This window comes from Petromyzon marinus, chromosome 76 (genome assembly GCF_048934315.1).
Source record: "Petromyzon marinus isolate PM22_M1 ecotype Great Lakes invasive population chromosome 76, UKy_Petmar_22M1.pri1.0, whole genome shotgun sequence".
NCBI lineage: Eukaryota > Metazoa > Chordata > Hyperoartia > Petromyzontiformes > Petromyzontidae > Petromyzon > Petromyzon marinus.
The window spans coordinates 1,232,586-1,253,563 of NC_133742.1; the positions used below are offsets into that span (position 1 = coordinate 1,232,586).

Genomic DNA, 20,978 nt, shown 5'->3' on the forward strand with positions numbered 1-20,978 from the left:
AGCGAGTTGATGAGAGAGCGAGTCGGTGAGAGAGCGAGTCGGTGAGCGAGCGAGTCGGTGATAGAGCGAGTTGGTGAGAGGGCGAGTCGGTGAGAGGGCGAGTTGGTGAGAGGGTCGGTGAGAGGGTCGGTGAGAGTGCGAGTCGGTGAGAGAGCGAGTCGGTGAGCGAGTCGGTGAGTGAGCGAGTGGGTGAGAGAGCGAGTCGGTGAGAGGGCGAGTCGGTGAGAGGGCGAGTCAGTGAGAGAGGAGTCGGTGAGAGAGCGAGTCGGTGAGAGAGTGAGTCAGTGAGAGAGTGAGTCAGTGAGAGAGTGAGTCAGTGAGAGAGTGAGTCAGTGAGAGAGTGAGTCAGTGAGAGGGTGAGCGAGTCGGTGAGAGAGTGAGTCGGTGATAGAGCGAGTTGGTGAGCGAGCAAGTCGGTGAGAGAGCGAGTCGGTGATAGAGCGAGTCGGTGAGCGAGCGAGTCGGTGAGAGAGTGAGTCGGTGAGAGAGCGAGTCGGTGAGAGAGCGAGTCGGTGATAGAGTGAGTTGGTGAGCGAGCGAGTCGGTGAGAGAGTCGGTGAGAGAGTGAGTCGGTGATAGAGCGAGTTGGTCAGCGAGCGAGTCGGTGATAGAGCGAGTTGGTGAGAGGGCGAGTCGGCGATAGAGCGAGTCGGTGATAGAGCGAGTCGGTGATAGAGTGAGTTGGTGAGCGAGCGAGTCGGTGATAGAGTCGGTGAGAGAGTGAGTCGGTGATAGAGCGAGTTGGTGAGCGAGCGAGTCGGTGATAGAGCAAGTCGGTGATAGAGTGAGTTGGTGAGCGAGCGAGTCGGTGAGAGAGCGAGTCGGTGATAGAGCGAGTCGGTGAGAGAGCGAGTCGGTGATAGAGCGAGTCGGTGATAGAGTGAGTTGGTGAGCGAGTCGGTGAGAAAGCGAGCGAGTCGGTGAGCGAGTCGGTGAGAGAGCGAGTCGGTGAGCGAGTTGGTGAGTGAGCGAGTCGGTGAGTGAGCGAGTCGGTGATCGAGCGAGTTGGTGAGTGAGCGAGTCGGTGATCGAGCGAGTCGGTGAGCGAGTCGGTGAGCGAGCGAGTCGGTGAGCGAGTCGGTGAGCGAGCGAGTCGGTGAGCGAGTTGGTGAGCGAGCGAGTCGGTGAGAGAGTTGGTGAGCGAGCGAGTTGGTGAGCGAGTTGGTGAGCGAGTCGGTGAGCGAGCGAGTCGGTGAGCGAATCGGTGAGCGAGCGAGTCGGTGAGCGAACGAGTTGGTGAGCGAGCGAGTCGGTGAGTGAGCGAGTCGGTGAGTGAGCGAGTCGGTGAGTGAGCGAGTCGGTGAGAGAGTGAGCGAGTCGGTGAGAGAGCGAGTCGGTGAGTGAGCGAGTCGGTGATTGAGCGAGTTGGTGAGCGAGTCGGTGAGCGAGCGAGTCGGTGAGCAAGTTGGTGAGCGAGTTGGTGAGCGAGTTGGTGAGCGAGTTGGTGAGCGAGTCGGTGAGCGAGCGAGTCGGTGAGAGAGCGAGCGAGTCGGTGAGCGACCGAGTTGGTGAGCGAGTTGGTGAGCGAGTCGGTGAGCGACCGAGTTGGTGAGCGAGTTGGTGAGCGAGTCGGTGAGCGAGCGAGTTGGTGAGCGAGTTGGTGAGCGAGTCGGTGAGCGAGTTGGTGAGCGAGCGAGTTGGTGAGCGAGTTGGTGAGCGAGTTGGTGAGCGAGCGAGTTGGTGAGCGAATCGGTGAGCGAACGAGTTGGTGAGCGAACGAGTTGGTGAGCGAGTTGGTGAGCGAGTTGGTGAGCGAGTTGGTGAACGAGTCGGTGAGCGAGCGAGTAGGTGAGCGAGCGAGTTGGTGAGCGAGTTGGTGAGCGAGTCGGTGAGCGAGCGAGTTGGTGAGCGAGTTGGTGAGCGAGCGAGTTGGTGAGCGAGTCGGTGAGCGAGCGAGTCGGTGAGCGAGTTGGTGAGCGAGTCGGTGAGAGAGCGAGTCGGTGAGCGAGCTGGTGAGCGAGTTGGTGAGCGAGCTGGTGAGCGAGTTGGTGAGCGAGCGAGTCGGTGAGAGAGCGAGTCGGTGAGCGAGCTGGTGAGCGAGTTGGTGAGCGAGCTGGTGAGCGAGTTGGTGAGCGAGCGAGTCGGTGAGAGAGCGAGTCGGTGAGCGAGCTGGTGAGCGAGTTGGTGAGCGAGCTGGTGAGCGAGTCGGTGAGCGAGCGAGTCGGTGAGAGAGCGAGCGAGTCGGTGAGCGACCGAGTTGGTGAGCGAGTTGGTGAGCGAGTCGGTGAGCGACCGAGTTGGTGAGCGAGTTGGTGAGCGAGTCGGTGAGCGAGCGAGTTGGTGAGCGAGTTGGTGAGCGAGTCGGTGAGCGAGTTGGTGAGCGAGCGAGTTGGTGAGCGAGTTGGTGAGCGAGTTGGTGAGCGAGCGAGTTGGTGAGCGAATCGGTGAGCGAACGAGTTGGTGAGCGAACGAGTTGGTGAGCGAGTTGGTGAGCGAGTTGGTGAGCGAGTTGGTGAACGAGTCGGTGAGCGAGCGAGTAGGTGAGCGAGCGAGTTGGTGAGCGAGTTGGTGAGCGAGTCGGTGAGCGAGCGAGTTGGTGAGCGAGTTGGTGAGCGAGCGAGTTGGTGAGCGAGTCGGTGAGCGAGCGAGTCGGTGAGCGAGTTGGTGAGCGAGTCGGTGAGAGAGCGAGTCGGTGAGCGAGCTGGTGAGCGAGTTGGTGAGCGAGCTGGTGAGCGAGTTGGTGAGCGAGCGAGTCGGTGAGAGAGCGAGTCGGTGAGCGAGCTGGTGAGCGAGTTGGTGAGCGAGCTGGTGAGCGAGTTGGTGAGCGAGCGAGTCGGTGAGGGAGCGAGTCGGTGAGCGAGCGAGTTGGTGAGCGAGTCGGTGAGAGAGCGAGTCGGTGAGCGAGTTGGTGAGCGAGTTGGTGAGCGAGTTGGTGAGCGAGCGAGTTGGTGAGCGAGTTGATGAGAGAGCGAGTCGGTGAGAGAGCGAGTCGGTGAGCGAGCGAGTCGGTGAGCAAGCGAACGCGTGCATGCGTGGGTGAGTGGAGTAAACGGAGTGGGTGGGTGAGTGAGCAAGTGAGTTGAGTTTAGTGAGCGAGTTGACGAGTTGATGAGTTGGTGAGGGATTGAGTGAGTGAGTGGGTGGGCGGGTTGGTGAGTGAGTGAGTGGGTGGGTATTGAGTGAGTGGGTGGGTATTGAGTGAGTGGGTGGGTATTGAGTGAGTGAGTGGGTATTGAGTGAGTGAGTGGGTATTGAGTGAGTGGGTGGGTATTGAGTGAGTGGGTGGGTGGGTATTGAGTGAGTGAGTGGGTATTGAGTGAGTGAGTGGGTATTGAGTGAGTGGGTATTGAGTGAGTGGGTGGGTATTGAGTGAGTGGGTGGGTATTGAGTGAGTGGGTGGGTATTGAGTGAGTGGGTGGGTATTGAGTGAGTGGGTGGGTATTGAGTGAGTGAGTGGGTATTGAGTGAGTGAGTGGGTATTGAGTGAGTGGGTGGGTATTGAGTGAGTGGGTGGGTATTGAGTGAGTGGGTGGGTATTGAGTGAGTGGGTGGGTATTGAGTGAGTGGGTGGGTATTGAGTGAGTGGGTGGGTATTGAGTGAGTGGGTGGGTATTGAGTGAGTGGGTGGGTATTGAGTGAGTGAGTGGGTATTGAGTGAGTGAGTGGGTATTGAGTGAGTGGGTGGGTATTGAGTGAGTGGGTGGGTATTGAGTGAGTGGGTGGGTATTGAGTGAGTGGGTGGGTATTGAGTGAGTGGGTGGGTATTGAGTGAGTGGGTGGGTATTGAGTGAGTGAGTGGGTATTGAGTGAGTGGGTGGGTATTGAGTGAGTGGGTGGGTATTGAGTGAGTGGGTGGGTATTGAGTGAGTGAGTGGGTATTGAGTGAGTGGGTGGGTATTGAGTGAGTGAGTGGGTATTGAGTGAGTGGGTGGGTATTGAGTGAGTGGGTGGGTATTGAGTGAGTGGGTGGGTATTGAGTGAGTGGGTGGGTATTGAGTGAGTGGGTGGGTATTGAGTGAGTGGGTGGGTATTGAGTGAGTGGGTGGGTATTGAGTGAGTGGGTGGGTATTGAGTGAGTCGGTGGGTATTGAGTGAGTGGGTGCGTGAGCGAGTGGGTGAGTGAGCGAGTCGGTGATAGAGTGAGTTGGTGAGCGAGCGAGTCGGTGATCGAGCGAGTCGGTGAGCGAGTCGGTGAGCGAGCGAGTCGGTGAGCGAGTCGGTGAGAGAGTCGGTGAGAGGGCGAGTCGGTGAGAGGGCGAGTCGGTGAGAGGGCGAGTTGGTGAGCGAGTCGGTGAGCGAGCGAGTCGGTGATAGAGCGAGTTGGTGAGAGGGCGAGTCGGTGAGAGAGCGAGTCGGTGAGAGGGCGAGTCGGTGAGAGGGCGAGTCGGTGAGAGGGCGAGTTGGTGAGAGGGTCGGTGAGAGAGTCGGTGAGAGAGCGAGTCGGTGAGGGAGCGAGTTGGTGAGAGGGCGAGTTGGTGAGAGGGTCGGTGAGAGAGTCGGTGAGAGAGCGAGTCGGTGAGAGGGCGAGTTGGTGAGTGGGTCGGTGAGAGGGTCGGTGAGAGAGCGAGTCGGTGAGAGAGCGAGTCGGTGAGAGGGCGAGTCGGTGAGAGGGCGAGTCGGTGAGAGGGCGAGTCAGTGAGAGAGCGAGTCGGTGAGAGAGTGAGTCAGTGAGAGAGTGAGTCAGTGAGAGAGTGAGTCAGTGAGGGAGTGAGTCAGTGAGAGGGTGAGCGAGTCGGTGAGCGAGCGAGTCGGTGATAGAGCGAGTTGGTGAGAGGGCGAGTCGGTGAGAGGGCGAGTTGGTGAGAGGGTCGGTGAGAGAGTCGGTGAGCGTGCGAGTCGGTGAGAGAGCGAGTCGGTGAGCGAGTCGGTGAGTGAGCGAGTCGGTGAGAGAGCGAGTCGGTGAGAGGTCGAGTCGGTGAGAGGGCGAGTCAGTGAGAGAGTGAGTCGGTGAGAGAGTGAGTCAGTGAGAGAGTGAGTCAGTGAGAGAGTGAGTCAGTGAGAGAGTGAGTCAGTGAGAGGGTGAGCGAGTCGGTGAGAGAGTGAGTCGGTGATAGAGCGAGTTGGTGAGCGAGCGAGTCGGTGAGAGAGCGAGTCGGTGATAGAGCGAGTCGGTGAGCGAGCGAGTCGGTGAGAGAGTGAGTCGGTGAGAGAGCGAGTCGGTGAGAGAGCGAGTCGGTGATAGAGTGAGTTGGTGAGCGAGCGAGTCGGTGAGAGAGTCAGTGAGAGAGTGAGTCGGTGATAGAGCGAGTTGGTGAGAGGGCGAGTCGGCGATAGAGCGAGTCGGTGATAGAGCGAGTCGGTGATAGAGTGAGTTGGTGAGCGAGCGAGTCGGTGATAGAGTCGGTGAGAGAGTGAGTCGGTGATAGAGCGAGTTGGTGAGCGAGCGAGTCGGTGATAGAGCAAGTCGGTGAGCGAGTTGGTGAGCGAGCGAGTCGGTGAGCGAGTCGGTGAGCGAGCGAGTCGGTGAGCGAGTTGGTGAGCGAGCGAGTCGGTGAGAGGGTTGGTGAGCGAGCGAGTTGGTGAGCGAGTTGGTGAGCGAGTCGGTGAGCGAGCGAGTCGGTGAGCGAATCGGTGAGCGAGCGAGTCGGTGAGCGAACGAGTTGGTGAGCGAGCGAGTCGGTGAGTGAGCGAGTCGGTGAGTGAGCGAGTCGGTGAGTGAGGGAGTCGGTGAGTGAGCGAGTCGGTGAGAGAGTGAGCGAGTCGGTGAGAGAGCGAGTCGGTGAGTGAGCGAGTCGGTGATTGAGCGAGTTGGTGAGCGAGTCGGTGAGCGAGCGAGTCGGTGAGCAAGTTGGTGAGCGAGTTGGTGAGCGAGTTGGTGAGCGAGTTGGTGAGCGAGTCGGTGAGCGAGCGAGTCGGTGAGAGTGCGAGCGAGTCGGTGAGCGACCGAGTTGGTGAGCGAGTTGGTGAGCGAGTCGGTGAGCGACCGAGTTGGTGAGCGAGTTGGTGAGCGAGTCGGTGAGCGAGCGAGTTGGTGAGCGAGTTGGTGAGCGAGTCGGTGAGCGAGTTGGTGAGCGAGCGAGTTGGTGAGCGAGTTGGTGAGCGAGTTGGTGAGCGAGCGAGTTGGTGAGCGAATCGGTGAGCGAGCGAGTTGGTGAGCGAACGAGTTGGTGAGCGAACGAGTTGGTGAGCGAGTTGGTGAGCGAGTTGGTGAACGAGTCGGTGAGCGAGCGAGTAGGTGAGCGAGCGAGTTGGTGAGCGAGTTGGTGAGCGAGTCGGTGAGCGAGCGAGTTGGTGAGCGAGTTGGTGAGCGAGCGAGTTGGTGAGCGAGTCGGTGAGCGAGCGAGTCGGTGAGCGAGTTGGTGAGCGAGCGAGTCGGTGAGAGAGCGAGTCGGTGATAGAGCGAGTCGGTGAGCGAGCGAGTCGGTGAGAGAGTGAGTCGGTGAGAGAGCGAGTCGGTGAGAGAGCGAGTCGGTGATAGAGTGAGTTGGTGAGCGAGCGAGTCGGTGAGAGAGTCAGTGAGAGAGTGAGTCGGTGATAGAGCGAGTTGGTGAGAGGGCGAGTCGGCGATAGAGCGAGTCGGTGATAGAGCGAGTCGGTGATAGAGTGAGTTGGTGAGCGAGCGAGTCGGTGATAGAGTCGGTGAGAGAGTGAGTCGGTGATAGAGCGAGTTGGTGAGCGAGCGAGTCGGTGATAGAGCAAGTCGGTGAGCGAGTTGGTGAGCGAGCGAGTCGGTGAGCGAGTCGGTGAGCGAGCGAGTCGGTGAGCGAGTTGGTGAGCGAGCGAGTCGGTGAGAGGGTTGGTGAGCGAGCGAGTTGGTGAGCGAGTTGGTGAGCGAGTCGGTGAGCGAGCGAGTCGGTGAGCGAATCGGTGAGCGAGCGAGTCGGTGAGCGAACGAGTTGGTGAGCGAGCGAGTCGGTGAGTGAGCGAGTCGGTGAGTGAGCGAGTCGGTGAGTGAGGGAGTCGGTGAGTGAGCGAGTCGGTGAGAGAGTGAGCGAGTCGGTGAGAGAGCGAGTCGGTGAGTGAGCGAGTCGGTGATTGAGCGAGTTGGTGAGCGAGTCGGTGAGCGAGCGAGTCGGTGAGCAAGTTGGTGAGCGAGTTGGTGAGCGAGTTGGTGAGCGAGTTGGTGAGCGAGTCGGTGAGCGAGCGAGTCGGTGAGAGTGCGAGCGAGTCGGTGAGCGACCGAGTTGGTGAGCGAGTTGGTGAGCGAGTCGGTGAGCGACCGAGTTGGTGAGCGAGTTGGTGAGCGAGTCGGTGAGCGAGCGAGTTGGTGAGCGAGTTGGTGAGCGAGTCGGTGAGCGAGTTGGTGAGCGAGCGAGTTGGTGAGCGAGTTGGTGAGCGAGTTGGTGAGCGAGCGAGTTGGTGAGCGAATCGGTGAGCGAGCGAGTTGGTGAGCGAACGAGTTGGTGAGCGAACGAGTTGGTGAGCGAGTTGGTGAGCGAGTTGGTGAACGAGTCGGTGAGCGAGCGAGTAGGTGAGCGAGCGAGTTGGTGAGCGAGTTGGTGAGCGAGTCGGTGAGCGAGCGAGTTGGTGAGCGAGTTGGTGAGCGAGCGAGTTGGTGAGCGAGTCGGTGAGCGAGCGAGTCGGTGAGCGAGTTGGTGAGCGAGTCGGTGAGAGAGCGAGTCGGTGAGCGAGCTGGTGAGCGAGTTGGTGAGCGAGCTGGTGAGCGAGTTGGTGAGCGAACGAGTCGGTGAGAGAGCGAGTCGGTGAGCGAGCTGGTGAGCGAGTTGGTGAGCGAGCTGGTGAGCGAGTTGGTGAGCGAGCGAGTCGGTGAGGGAGCGAGTCGGTGAGCGAGCGAGTTGGTGAGCGAGTCGGTGAGAGAGCGAGTCGGTGAGCGAGTTGGTGAGCGAGTTGGTGAGCGAGTTGGTGAGCGAGCGAGTTGGTGAGCGAGTTGATGAGAGAGCGAGTCGGTGAGAGAGCGAGTCGGTGAGCGAGCGAGTCGGTGATAGAGCGAGTTGGTGAGAGGGCGAGTCGGTGAGAGGGCGAGTTGGTGAGAGGGTCGGTGAGAGAGTCGGTGAGAGTGCGAGTCGGTGAGAGAGCGAGTCGGTGAGCGAGTCGGTGAGTGAGCGAGTGGGTGAGAGAGCGAGTCGGTGAGAGGGCGAGTCGGTGAGAGGGCGAGTCAGTGAGAGAGCGAGTCGGTGAGAGAGCGAGTCGGTGAGAGAGTGAGTCAGTGAGAGAGTGAGTCAGTGAGAGAGTGAGTCAGTGAGAGAGTGAGTCAGTGAGAGGGTGAGCGAGTCGGTGAGAGAGTGAGTCGGTGATAGAGCGAGTTGGTGAGCGAGCAAGTCGGTGAGAGAGCGAGTCGGTGATAGAGCGAGTCGGTGAGCGAGCGAGTCGGTGAGAGAGTGAGTCGGTGAGAGAGCGAGTCGGTGAGAGAGCGAGTCGGTGATAGAGTGAGTTGGTGAGCGAGCGAGTCGGTGAGAGAGTCGGTGAGAGAGTGAGTCGGTGATAGAGCGAGTTGGTCAGCGAGCGAGTCGGTGATAGAGCGAGTTGGTGAGAGGGCGAGTCGGCGATAGAGCGAGTCGGTGATAGAGCGAGTCGGTGATAGAGTGAGTTGGTGAGCGAGCGAGTCGGTGATAGAGTCGGTGAGAGAGTGAGTCGGTGATAGAGCGAGTTGCGAGTCGGTGATAGAGTCGGTGAGAGAGTGAGTCGGTGATAGAGCGAGTTGGTGAGCGAGCGAGTCGGTGATAGAGCAAGTCGGTGATAGAGTGAGTTGGTGAGCGAGCGAGTCGGTGAGAGAGCGAGTCGGTGATAGAGCGAGTCGGTGAGAGAGCGAGTCGGTGATAGAGCGAGTCGGTGATAGAGTGAGTTGGTGAGCGAGTCGGTGAGAAAGCGAGCGAGTCGGTGAGCGAGTCGGTGAGAGAGCGAGTCGGTGAGCGAGTTGGTGAGTGAGCGAGTCGGTGAGTGAGCGAGTCGGTGATCGAGCGAGTTGGTGAGTGAGCGAGTCGGTGATCGAGCGAGTCGGTGAGCGAGTCGGTGAGCGAGCGAGTCGGTGAGCGAGTCGGTGAGCGAGCGAGTCGGTGAGCGAGTTGGTGAGCGAGCGAGTCGGTGAGAGAGTTGGTGAGCGAGCGAGTTGGTGAGCGAGTTGGTGAGCGAGTCGGTGAGCGAGCGAGTCGGTGAGCGAATCGGTGAGCGAGCGAGTCGGTGAGCGAACGAGTTGGTGAGCGAGCGAGTCGGTGAGTGAGCGAGTCGGTGAGTGAGCGAGTCGGTGAGTGAGCGAGTCGGTGAGTGAGCGAGTCGGTGAGAGAGTGAGCGAGTCGGTGAGAGAGCGAGTCGGTGAGTGAGCGAGTCGGTGATTGAGCGAGTTGGTGAGCGAGTCGGTGAGCGAGCGAGTCGGTGAGCAAGTTGGTGAGCGAGTTGGTGAGCGAGTTGGTGAGCGAGTTGGTGAGCGAGTCGGTGAGCGAGCGAGTCGGTGAGAGAGCGAGCGAGTCGGTGAGCGACCGAGTTGGTGAGCGAGTTGGTGAGCGAGTCGGTGAGCGACCGAGTTGGTGAGCGAGTTGGTGAGCGAGTCGGTGAGCGAGCGAGTTGGTGAGCGAGTTGGTGAGCGAGTCGGTGAGCGAGTTGGTGAGCGAGCGAGTTGGTGAGCGAGTTGGTGAGCGAGTTGGTGAGCGAGCGAGTTGGTGAGCGAATCGGTGAGCGAACGAGTTGGTGAGCGAACGAGTTGGTGAGCGAGTTGGTGAGCGAGTTGGTGAGCGAGTTGGTGAACGAGTCGGTGAGCGAGCGAGTAGGTGAGCGAGCGAGTTGGTGAGCGAGTTGGTGAGCGAGTCGGTGAGCGAGCGAGTTGGTGAGCGAGTTGGTGAGCGAGCGAGTTGGTGAGCGAGTCGGTGAGCGAGCGAGTCGGTGAGCGAGTTGGTGAGCGAGTCGGTGAGAGAGCGAGTCGGTGAGCGAGCTGGTGAGCGAGTTGGTGAGCGAGCTGGTGAGCGAGTTGGTGAGCGAGCGAGTCGGTGAGAGAGCGAGTCGGTGAGCGAGCTGGTGAGCGAGTTGGTGAGCGAGCTGGTGAGCGAGTTGGTGAGCGAGCGAGTCGGTGAGGGAGCGAGTCGGTGAGCGAGCGAGTTGGTGAGCGAGTCGGTGAGAGAGCGAGTCGGTGAGCGAGTTGGTGAGCGAGTTGGTGAGCGAGTTGGTGAGCGAGCGAGTTGGTGAGCGAGTTGATGAGAGAGCGAGTCGGTGAGAGAGCGAGTCGGTGAGCGAGCGAGTCGGTGAGCAAGCGAACGCGTGCATGCGTGGGTGAGTGGAGTAAACGGAGTGGGTGGGTGAGTGAGCAAGTGAGTTGAGTTTAGTGAGCGAGTTGACGAGTTGATGAGTTGGTGAGGGATTGAGTGAGTGAGTGGGTGGGCGGGTTGGTGAGTGAGTGAGTGGGTGGGTATTGAGTGAGTGGGTGGGTATTGAGTGAGTGGGTGGGTATTGAGTGAGTGAGTGGGTATTGAGTGAGTGAGTGGGTATTGAGTGAGTGGGTGGGTATTGAGTGAGTGGGTGGGTGGGTATTGAGTGAGTGAGTGGGTATTGAGTGAGTGAGTGGGTATTGAGTGAGTGGGTATTGAGTGAGTGGGTGGGTATTGAGTGAGTGGGTGGGTATTGAGTGAGTGGGTGGGTATTGAGTGAGTGGGTGGGTATTGAGTGAGTGGGTGGGTATTGAGTGAGTGAGTGGGTATTGAGTGAGTGAGTGGGTATTGAGTGAGTGGGTGGGTATTGAGTGAGTGGGTGGGTATTGAGTGAGTGGGTGGGTATTGAGTGAGTGGGTGGGTATTGAGTGAGTGGGTGGGTATTGAGTGAGTGGGTGGGTATTGAGTGAGTGAGTGGGTATTGAGTGAGTGAGTGGGTATTGAGTGAGTGGGTGGGTATTGAGTGAGTGGGTGGGTATTGAGTGAGTGGGTGGGTATTGAGTGAGTGGGTGGGTATTGAGTGAGTGGGTGGGTATTGAGTGAGTGGGTGGGTATTGAGTGAGTGAGTGGGTATTGAGTGAGTGGGTGGGTATTGAGTGAGTGGGTGGGTATTGAGTGAGTGGGTGGGTATTGAGTGAGTGAGTGGGTATTGAGTGAGTGGGTGGGTATTGAGTGAGTGAGTGGGTATTGAGTGAGTGGGTGGGTATTGAGTGAGTGGGTGGGTATTGAGTGAGTGGGTGGGTATTGAGTGAGTGGGTGGGTATTGAGTGAGTGGGTGGGTATTGAGTGAGTGGGTGGGTATTGAGTGAGTCGGTGGGTATTGAGTGAGTGGGTGCGTGAGCGAGTGGGTGAGTGAGCGAGCGGATGGGTGGGCGAGTGCATGGCTGAAGGTGAGTGAGCAGATGGGTGATTGAGTGAATGGGTAGATCGGTGAGTGAGTGAGTGAGCGGGTGAGTGAGTGAGTGAGTGAGTGGGTGAGTGAGTGGGTTGGTGAGTGAGTGAGTGGGTTGGTGAGTGAGTGAGTGGGTTGGTGAGTGAGTGAGTGGGTTGGTGAGTGAGTGAGTGGGTTGGTGAGTGAGTGAGTGGGTTGGTGAGTGAGTGAGTGGGTTGGTGAGTGAGTGAGTGGGTGAGTGAGTGAGCGGGTGAGTGAGTGAGTGGGTTGGTGAGTGAGTGGGTTGGTGAGTGAGTGAGTGGGTTGGTGAGTGAGTGAGTGAGTGGGTTGGTGAGTGAGTGGGTTGGTGAGTGAGTGGGTTGGTGAGTGAGTGGGTTGGTGAGTGGGCGAGTGAGTGGGTTGGTGAGTGAGTGGGTTGGTGAGTGAGTGAGTGAGCGGGTGAGTGGGTTGGTGAGTGGGCGAGTGAGTGGGTTGGTGAGTGAGTGGGTTGGTGAGTGAGCGGGTGAGTGAGTGAGTGGGTTGGTGAGTGGGCGAGTGAGTGGGTTGGTGAGTGAGTGGGTTGGTGAGTGAGTGAGTGGGTTGGTGAGTGGGCGAGTTTGTCACCTGCAGGCACAGCTTGCTGTCACGTTGCTGATCCCCGCTCTGCTGCCTCGAGCTGCTCTGCAGCTGATTGAGCAGCAGCAGCACCTGGAGCAGCAGAAGCAGCAACCTGGTGACCACCTCCCCCTCTCTCACCCCTCCCTCTCTCACCCCCTCCCTCTCTCACCCCCTCCCTCTCTCACCCCCCTCACCCCTCCCCACTCACGCCCCCCTCACCCCTCCCTCTCTCACCCCCCTCACCCCTCCCTCTCTCACCCCTCCCTCTCTCACCCCCCTCACCCCCTCACCCCTCCCTCTCTCACCCCCCTCACCCCTCCCTCTCTCACCCCCCTCACCCCTCCCTCTCTCACCCCCCTCACCCCCTCACCCCTCCCTCTCTCACCCCCCTCACCCCCTCACCCCCTCACCCTCTCTCACCCCCTCCCTCTCTCACCCCCCTCACCCCTCCCTCCCTCTCCCCCTCCACTCCCTCTCCCCCCTCCCTCCCTCCCTCCCCCCCCACTCACCTTGTCCTGGTGCTCCGTCTCCAGCCGGCCCATCTCCTCCGTGAGCCTCTCCCTCTCCTCCCGGGCCCTGTCCCTCTCCTCCGTGGTGCTGCGCAAGGCCTCGTCACGAGCCTCCCTCGCCTCACGCAGCTCCTCGCTGGCGCGGGCGCTGCCCACCCTCGCCGCCACCAACTGACTCACACACACCACACACACACCACACACACACCACACACACACACACCACACACACACACACCACACACACACACCACACACCACACACACACCACACACACCACACACACACCACACACACACCACACACCACACACACCACACACACACCACACACACACACCACACACACACCACACACACACACACACACACCACACACACACACCACACACACACACCACCCACACACACCACACACACCACACACACACCACACACGCACACCACACACGCACCACACACACCACACACACACACACCACACACACACCACACACACACCACACACACACCACACACACACCACACACACACACACACCACACACACACCACACACACACACACCACACACACCACACACACACCACACACACACCACACACACACACACCACACACACACCACACACACACCACACACACACCACACACACACCACACACACACCACACACACACCACACACACACCACACGCACCACACACGCACCACACACGCACCACACACGCACCACACACACCACACACACACCACACACACACCACACACACACCACACACACACCACACACACACCACACACACACCACACACACACACCACACACGAACCACACACACACCACACACACACCACACACACCACACACACACACACCACACACACCACACACACCACACACACACACCACACACACCACACACACACCACACACACACACACACACACACACACACCACACACACACACACACCACACACACCACACCACACACACCACACACACACACACACCCACACACCACACACACACCACACACACACACACCACACACACCACACACACCACACACACACACCACACACACACACCACACACACCACACACACCACACACACACACACCACACACACACCACACACACCACACACACACCACACACACACCACACACACACCACACACACCACACACACACCACACACACACCACACACGCACCACACACACACCACACACCACACACACACACCACACACACCACACACACACCACACACACACACCACACACACCACACACACACCACAAACCACACACACCACACACACACACCACACACACACACACACCACACACCACACACACCACACACGCAACACACACACACCACACACCACACACACACACACACACACACACACACACCACACACACCACACACACACCACACACACATACACCACACACACACCACACACACACACACACACACACACACACCACACACACACACACACCACACACACCATACACACACGCACCACACACGCACCACACACACACCATACACACACGCACCACACACACACCACACACACACCACACACACACACACCACACACACACCACACACACACCACACACACACCACACACACCACACACAACACACACACCACACACACACCACACACACCACACACACAACACACACAACACACACACACACCACGCACACACCACGCACACCACACACACACACCACACACACACCACACACCACACACACACGCACCACACACACACACACCACACACACCACACACACCACACACACACACCACGCACACCACACACACACCACACACACACCACACACACACCACACACACGCACCACACACACACACACGCACCACACACACACACACGCACCACGCACACACCACACACACACACCACACACCACACACACACACCACGCACACACCACACACACACACCACACACACCACACACATACACACCACACACATACACCACACACACACGCACCACACACACACGCACCACACGCACACGCGAAGGTCCCCCACGTAGCCTCGACACGCCGTTGGGGCAAGTGCTGTTAGCGGCGAGGGGCAGTGTCTGCAAAGGCCGGCACGGTGGCACACGAGGGGGTGGGTGGCCAGCACCACGCCCGGCCGCCTTTGTCTCCCCCAGTGGCGATGCTCACTACTACACACCGCACCGAGTACTCGTTTTTGCAGCGCAGTGTGCTAACCACTGTCCCACCGCTCCCCCACACAGACAAAGGTCCCCCGTGTAGCCTCTAGCAGGCTGTAGGGGCAAGTGCTGTTGGTAGCAGCAGCGCCTATGAAGGTAGACACAGACAAAGCTCCCCCGTGTAGCCTCTAGCAGGCTGTAGGGGCAAGTGCTGTTGGTAGCGAGTAGCAGTAGCACCGCCCACCCACCACCCACCCCCCCCACCCCACCCACCCACCCCACCCACCCCACCCCACCCACCTGATCGAGTAGCCAGCGCAGGGCGCACTTGGCCTCCAGGATGGTGGTGATGGCGTCCCAGCGATGGCGCCCACGCTCCTCCGAGCCCACGCCCAGCAGCTTCTGCTGCAGGTCGGCGATCTGAGCGCTGCTACACTCGGGAGCGAGACACGCACACACACACACGGTACACACACACGGTACACACACACACGGTACACACACACACGGTACACACACACCGTACACACACACGGTACACACACCGTACACACACACACACACGGTACACACACACACGGTACACACACACACGGTACACACACACACGGTACACACACACCGTACACACACACGGTACACACACCGTACACACACACACACACACGGTACACACACACACACACCGTACACACGGTACACACACCGTACACACACACACGGTACACACACACACGGTACACACACACATGGTACACACACCGTACACACACGGTACACACACACACACGGTACACACACACACACACACGGCACATACACACACGGCACACACACACACGGTACACACACACACGGTACACACACACACGGTACACACACACGGTACACACACACGGTACACACACACACACACACGGTACACACACACGGTACACACACACGGTACACACACACACACACACGGTACACACACCGTACACACACGGTACACACACACACACACACGGTACACACACCGTACACACACGGTACACACACACACCGTACACACACACCGTACACACACACGGTACACACACCGTACACACACACACACGGTACACACACACACACGGTACACACACATACACACACGGTACACACACATACACACACGGTACACACACACACGGTACACACACACACACGGTACACACACACACACACCGTACACACGGTACACACACGGTACACACACACACGGTACACACACACACGGTACACACACACACGGTACACACACACACGGTACACACACACACGGTACACACACACGGTACACACACACACACACACGGTACACACACCGTACACACACCGTACACACACACGGTACACACACACGGTACACACACCGTACACACACACACACGGTACACACACACACACGGTACACACACCGTACACACACACACGGTACACACACACACACGGTACACACACACACACACCGCACACACACACACACCGTACACACACACACGGTACACACACCGTACACACGGTACACACACCGTACACACGGTACACACACACACACGGTACACACACACCGTACACACCGCACACACGCACCGCACACACGCACCGCACACACACACGCACACACACTGCACACACACACGATACACACACACCGCACACACACACGATACACACACACCGTACACACACACCGCACACACACACGCACGCACGCACACACACGCACGCACACAGACACACACACACACCGCACACACACACCGCATACACCGTACACACACACCGCACACACACACCGCACACACACACACACCGCACACACACGTACACACACACACACACACCGTACACACACACACACCACACACACACCGCACGGTCAGACCGGTGGTGGTGGAGGAGAAATCCGATGAGCTGTAAAGCTCCACCACCACATCAGCACCACTATCCTAACCACCATCACTTCTACATCACCACCACCACCACTACCCTCACCACACCACTACACTCACCACCACCACATTATCACCACTACCCTCAGCTCCACATCATCACCACCACCACAACACTACCCTCACCCACCTTCACATCACCACCACATCACCACAACTACCCTCACCGCGTCACCACCACCACCACCACCTCCTACCGCCAAGCGCATCGCCACCACGACCACCCTCGCCACTTCCAAATCGCCACCGCTGCCCTCACCACCACCAGCACCACCACACCACTACCCTCACCCACCTTCACATCACCACCACATCACCACAACTACCCTCACCGCGTCACCACCACCACCACCTCCTACCGCCAAGCGCATCGCCACCACGACCACCCTCGCCACTTCCCAATCACCACCGCTGCCCTCACCACCACCACCACCAGCACCACCACCACAACGTCACCACGACAACCCTTCACGCACCTCCACGAACCTCACCGCCTCCACCACTTCGCCACCACTGCCATCACCGCACCGTCACCGTCACCGCTACCGCTCGCTCGCTCACCGTAGTCCAATCTCCGTCTCCAGGCTGACGATTTGCTGGTTCAGCTCCTCCGAGGGCCCCAGGGCCTCCTCCAGCTCGGACAGCAACAGGGTGCGGCGCTGACAACAAAGACAAAGGCGCCGCGCCGCGCAGCTCTTCACGGACTGCTGGAGCAAGTGCTGCAGCTAGCGAGCAGCAGCAGCAGCAGCAGCAGTGAAGGCTACCGAGTGGGAGGCTCGGCGCCGGTAGCAACACGCCCGACCGCCTTTGTCTCCCCCGGTGGCGATGTTTTTTTTACCACACGTCGCACCAGGTACTCACTCGAGGCCGAGTCGACCCAGCGGGGGGTGGGGGAGGGGGGAGGGGGGAGGGGGGAGGGGAGGGGGGAGGGGAGGCCCTCGGACCGATTCAGATAGTCGTCACCGGCGGTGGCCACGAGCGGGAATCGAACTCGGCTTCGTAGCGAGACCCTACACGTACCCCTCCCCACGTGACACCCCCCACCACGTGACCCCCCCCCCAAGCACCACTCCCCACGTGACCCCCCCCAAGCACCACTCCCCACGTGACCCCCCCCAAGCACCACTCCCCACGTGACACCCCCCAAGCACCACTCCCCACGTGACCCCCCCCCCCCCACGTGACCCCCCCCCCCAAGCACCACTCCCCACGTGACCCCCCCCAAGCACCACTCCCCACGTGACCCCCTCCCCCAAGCACCACCCCCCACGTGACCCCCCCCAAGCACCACCCACCACGTGACCCCCACGTGACCCCCCCCCAAGCACCACCCCCCACGTGACCCCCACGTGACCCCCCCCCCCCAAGTACCCGTATCTTGACGGGTGGCTGCTGCTGTGAGGGTGCCCGCGACTCTTCCTGCTGCTGCCGCAGGCTCGCCAGCTCGCTGGCGAGGACGGCGCGGTCCTCCAGCAGGTCGGAGAGGTGGCGACGGGCGTCCTCGCTGCTCACCAGCACCTCCAGCTCGTGGGACAGCCACGTCTGATCGCAGGCAGGCAGGCAGGGAGGCAGGGAGGCAGGGAGGGAGGGAGGCAGGGAGGGAGGGAGGCAGGGAGGGAGGGAGGCAGGGAGGCAGGGAGGCAGGGAGGGAGGCAGGGAGGAGGCAGGGAGGGAGGGAGGCAGGGAGGGAGGCAGGGAGGGAGGCAGGCAGGGAGGCAGGGAGGGAGGGAGGGAGGCAGGGAGGGAGGCAGGGAGGGAGGCAGGGAGGGGAGGCAGGGAGGGAGGCAGGGAGGCAGGGAGGGAGGGAGGCAGGGAGGGAGGCAGGCAGGGAAGGAGGCAGGCAGGGAGGGAGGCAGGGAGGGAGGCAGGGAGGGAGGCGCCGTCTCACTCCCCACCCGTCGTGTCGCGACGCAGGGGGCGAGGGCGGTGAGGGTGGCAAGAGTGGTGAGCGTGCGGTGAGGGTGAGCGTGAAGGTGATAACGGTGAGGATAGTGAGAGTGGTGAGCGTGCGGTGAGGGTGAGCATGAAGGTGATGACGGTGAGGATAGTGAGAGTGGTGAGCGTGCGGTGAGGATAGTGAGAGTGGTGAGCGTGCGGTGAGGATAGTGAGAGTGGTGAGCGTGCGGTGAGGATAGTGAGAGTGGTGAGCGTGCGGTGAGGATAGTGAGAGTGGTGAGCGTGCGGTGAGGATAGTGAGAGTGGTGAGCGTGCGGTGAGCGTGGTGACGGTGAGGGTAGTGACAGTGGTGAGCGTGCGGTGAGGGTGAGCGTGAAGGTGGTGACAGTGAGGGTGGTGACAGCGAGGGTGAGGGTAGTGACAGTGGTGACGGTGAAGGTAGAGACAGTGGTGAGCGTGCTGTGAGGGTGAGCGTGAACGTGGTGACGGTGAGGGTGGTGACAGTGAGGGTGGTGACAGTGAGGGTGGTGACAGTGGTGAGCGTGCGGTGAGGGTGGTGACGGTGAGGGTAGTGAGAGTGGTGAGCGTGCGGTGAGGATAGTGAGAGTGGTGAGCGTGCGGTGAGGGTGAGCGTGAAGGTGGTGACAGTGAGGGTGGTGACGGCGAGGGTGAGGGTAGTGACAGTGGTGACGGTGAGGGTGGTGACGGTGAGGGTAGAGACAGTGGTGAGCGTGCCGTGAGGGTAGCGAGAGTGGTGAGCGTGCGGTGAGGGTGAGCGTGCTGTGAGGGTGAGAGTGAGTGTGGTGACGGTGAGGGTGGTGACAGTGGTGAGCGTGCGGTGAGGGTGAGCGTGAGTGTGATGACGGTGAGGATAGTGACAGTGGTGAGCGTGCGGTGAGGGTGGTGACGGTGAGGGTAATGAGAGTGGTGAGCGTGCGGTGAGGGTGGTGACGGTGAGGGTAGTGAGAGTGGTGAGCGTGCGGTGAGTGTAGCGAGAGTGGTGAGCGTGCGGTGAGGGTGGGCGTGCGGTGAGGGTGAGTGTGGTGACGGTGAGGGTGGTGACAGTGAGTGTGATGACGGTGAGGATAGTGAGAGTAGTGAGCGTGCTGTGAGGGTGAGCGTGAACGTGGTGACGGTGAGGGTGGTGATGGTGAGGGTGGTGACAGTGAGGGTAGTGAGAGTGGTGAGCGTGCGGTGAGGGTGAGCGTGAGGGTGGTGACGGTGAGGGTGGTGATGGTGAGGGTGGTGACAGTGAGGGTAGTGAGAGTGGTGAGCGTGCGGTGAGGGTGAGCGTGAGGGTGGTGACGGTGAGGGTGGTGATGGTGAGGGTGGTGACAGTGAGGGTAGTGAGAGTGGTGAGCGTGCGGTGAGGGTGAGCGTGAACGTGGTGACGGTGAGGGTGGTGATGGTGAGGGTGGTGACAGTGAGGGTGGTGACGGTGAGGGTGGTGATGGTGAGGGTGGTGACGGCGAGGGTGAGGGTAGCGAGAGTGATGAGCGTGCGGTGAGGGTAGCGAGAGTGGTGAGCGTGCGGTGAGGGTGAGCGTGAACGTGGTGACGGTGAGGGTGGTGACGGTGAGGGTGGCGAGAATGGTGAGCGTGCGGTGAGGGTAGTGAGGGCGGTGAGCGTGCGGTGAGGGTGGTGACAGTGAGTGTGATGACGGTGAGGATAGTGAGAGTGGTGAGTGTGCGGTGAGGGTGGTGACGGTGAGGGTAGTGACAGTGGTGAGCGTGCGGTGAGGGTGAGCGTGAACGTGGTGACGGTGAGGGTGGTGACGGTGAGGATAGTGAGAGTGGTGAGCGTGCGGTGAGGGTGAGCGTGAAGGTGGTGACAGTGAGGGTGGTGACGGCGAGGGTGAGGGTAGTGAGAGTGGTGACGGCAAGGGTGGTGACGGTGAGGGTGGTGATGGTGAGGGTGGTGACAGTGAGGGTGAGGGTAGTGACAGTGGTGAGCGTGCAGTGAGGGTGAGCGTGAGGGTGGTGACGGTGAGGGTGGCGACGGTGGTGAGCGTGCGGTGAGGGTGAGCGTGAAGGTGAGGGTGGTGACGATGTTGGTGAGGGTGGTGGTGAGGGTGGTGGTGAGGGTGGTGGTGAGGGTGGTGGCGAGGGTGGTGACGATGTTGGTGAGGGTGGTGGTGAGGGTGGTGGTGAGGGTGGTGGCGAGGGTGGTGGCGAGGGTGGTGGCGGTGAGGGTGGTGGCGAGGGTGGTGACGGTGAGGGTGGTGGCGAGGGTGGTGGCGAGGGTGGTGGCGAGGGTGACGACGAGGGTGGTGGTGACGATGTTGGTGAGGGTGGTGGCGAGGGTGGTGGCGAGGGTGGTGGTGACGATGTTGGTGAGGGTGGTGGCGAGGGTGGTGGCGAGGGTGGTGGCGAGGGTGGTGACGAGGGTGGTGGTGAGGGTGACGGCGAGGGTGGTGACGCTGAGGGTGGTGGCGAGGGTGGTGACACACCTTGACGCGCGTGGCGAGGGTCTCCGTGCCTCTGCTCTGCGTCTCCTTCCTCTTCTCCGCCACCTCCTTCTGCCGCGTGAGAGCGTCGCGCAGACGCCGGTTCGCAGCGCCAGCCTGGGGAGACACGGGGGGAGACACGGGGGGAGACACGGGGGGGAGACACGGGGGGTGACACGGGG

At 60.4% G+C, this 20,978-nt stretch overlaps 1 protein-coding gene across 2 annotated transcripts in view; it reads right to left on the minus strand.

Moving 5' to 3' along the window:
• Positions 1-20,978, minus strand: part of LOC116938028 (chromosome-associated kinesin KIF4A-like) — a 92,973-nt gene that overhangs the window by 29,037 nt on the left and 42,958 nt on the right. For both annotated transcript variants that reach the window (XM_076056590.1, XM_076056591.1), the window contains 6 exons: positions 20,800-20,913; positions 17,826-17,996; positions 17,016-17,113; positions 14,776-14,905; positions 12,252-12,422; positions 11,749-11,832 (listed from right to left, as the gene is read on the minus strand). In XM_076056590.1, the coding sequence (XP_075912705.1) occupies positions 11,749-11,832; positions 12,252-12,422; positions 14,776-14,905; positions 17,016-17,113; positions 17,826-17,996; positions 20,800-20,913 (768 nt within the window). The remainder of the gene's footprint in view (positions 1-11,748; positions 11,833-12,251; positions 12,423-14,775; positions 14,906-17,015; positions 17,114-17,825; positions 17,997-20,799; positions 20,914-20,978) is intronic.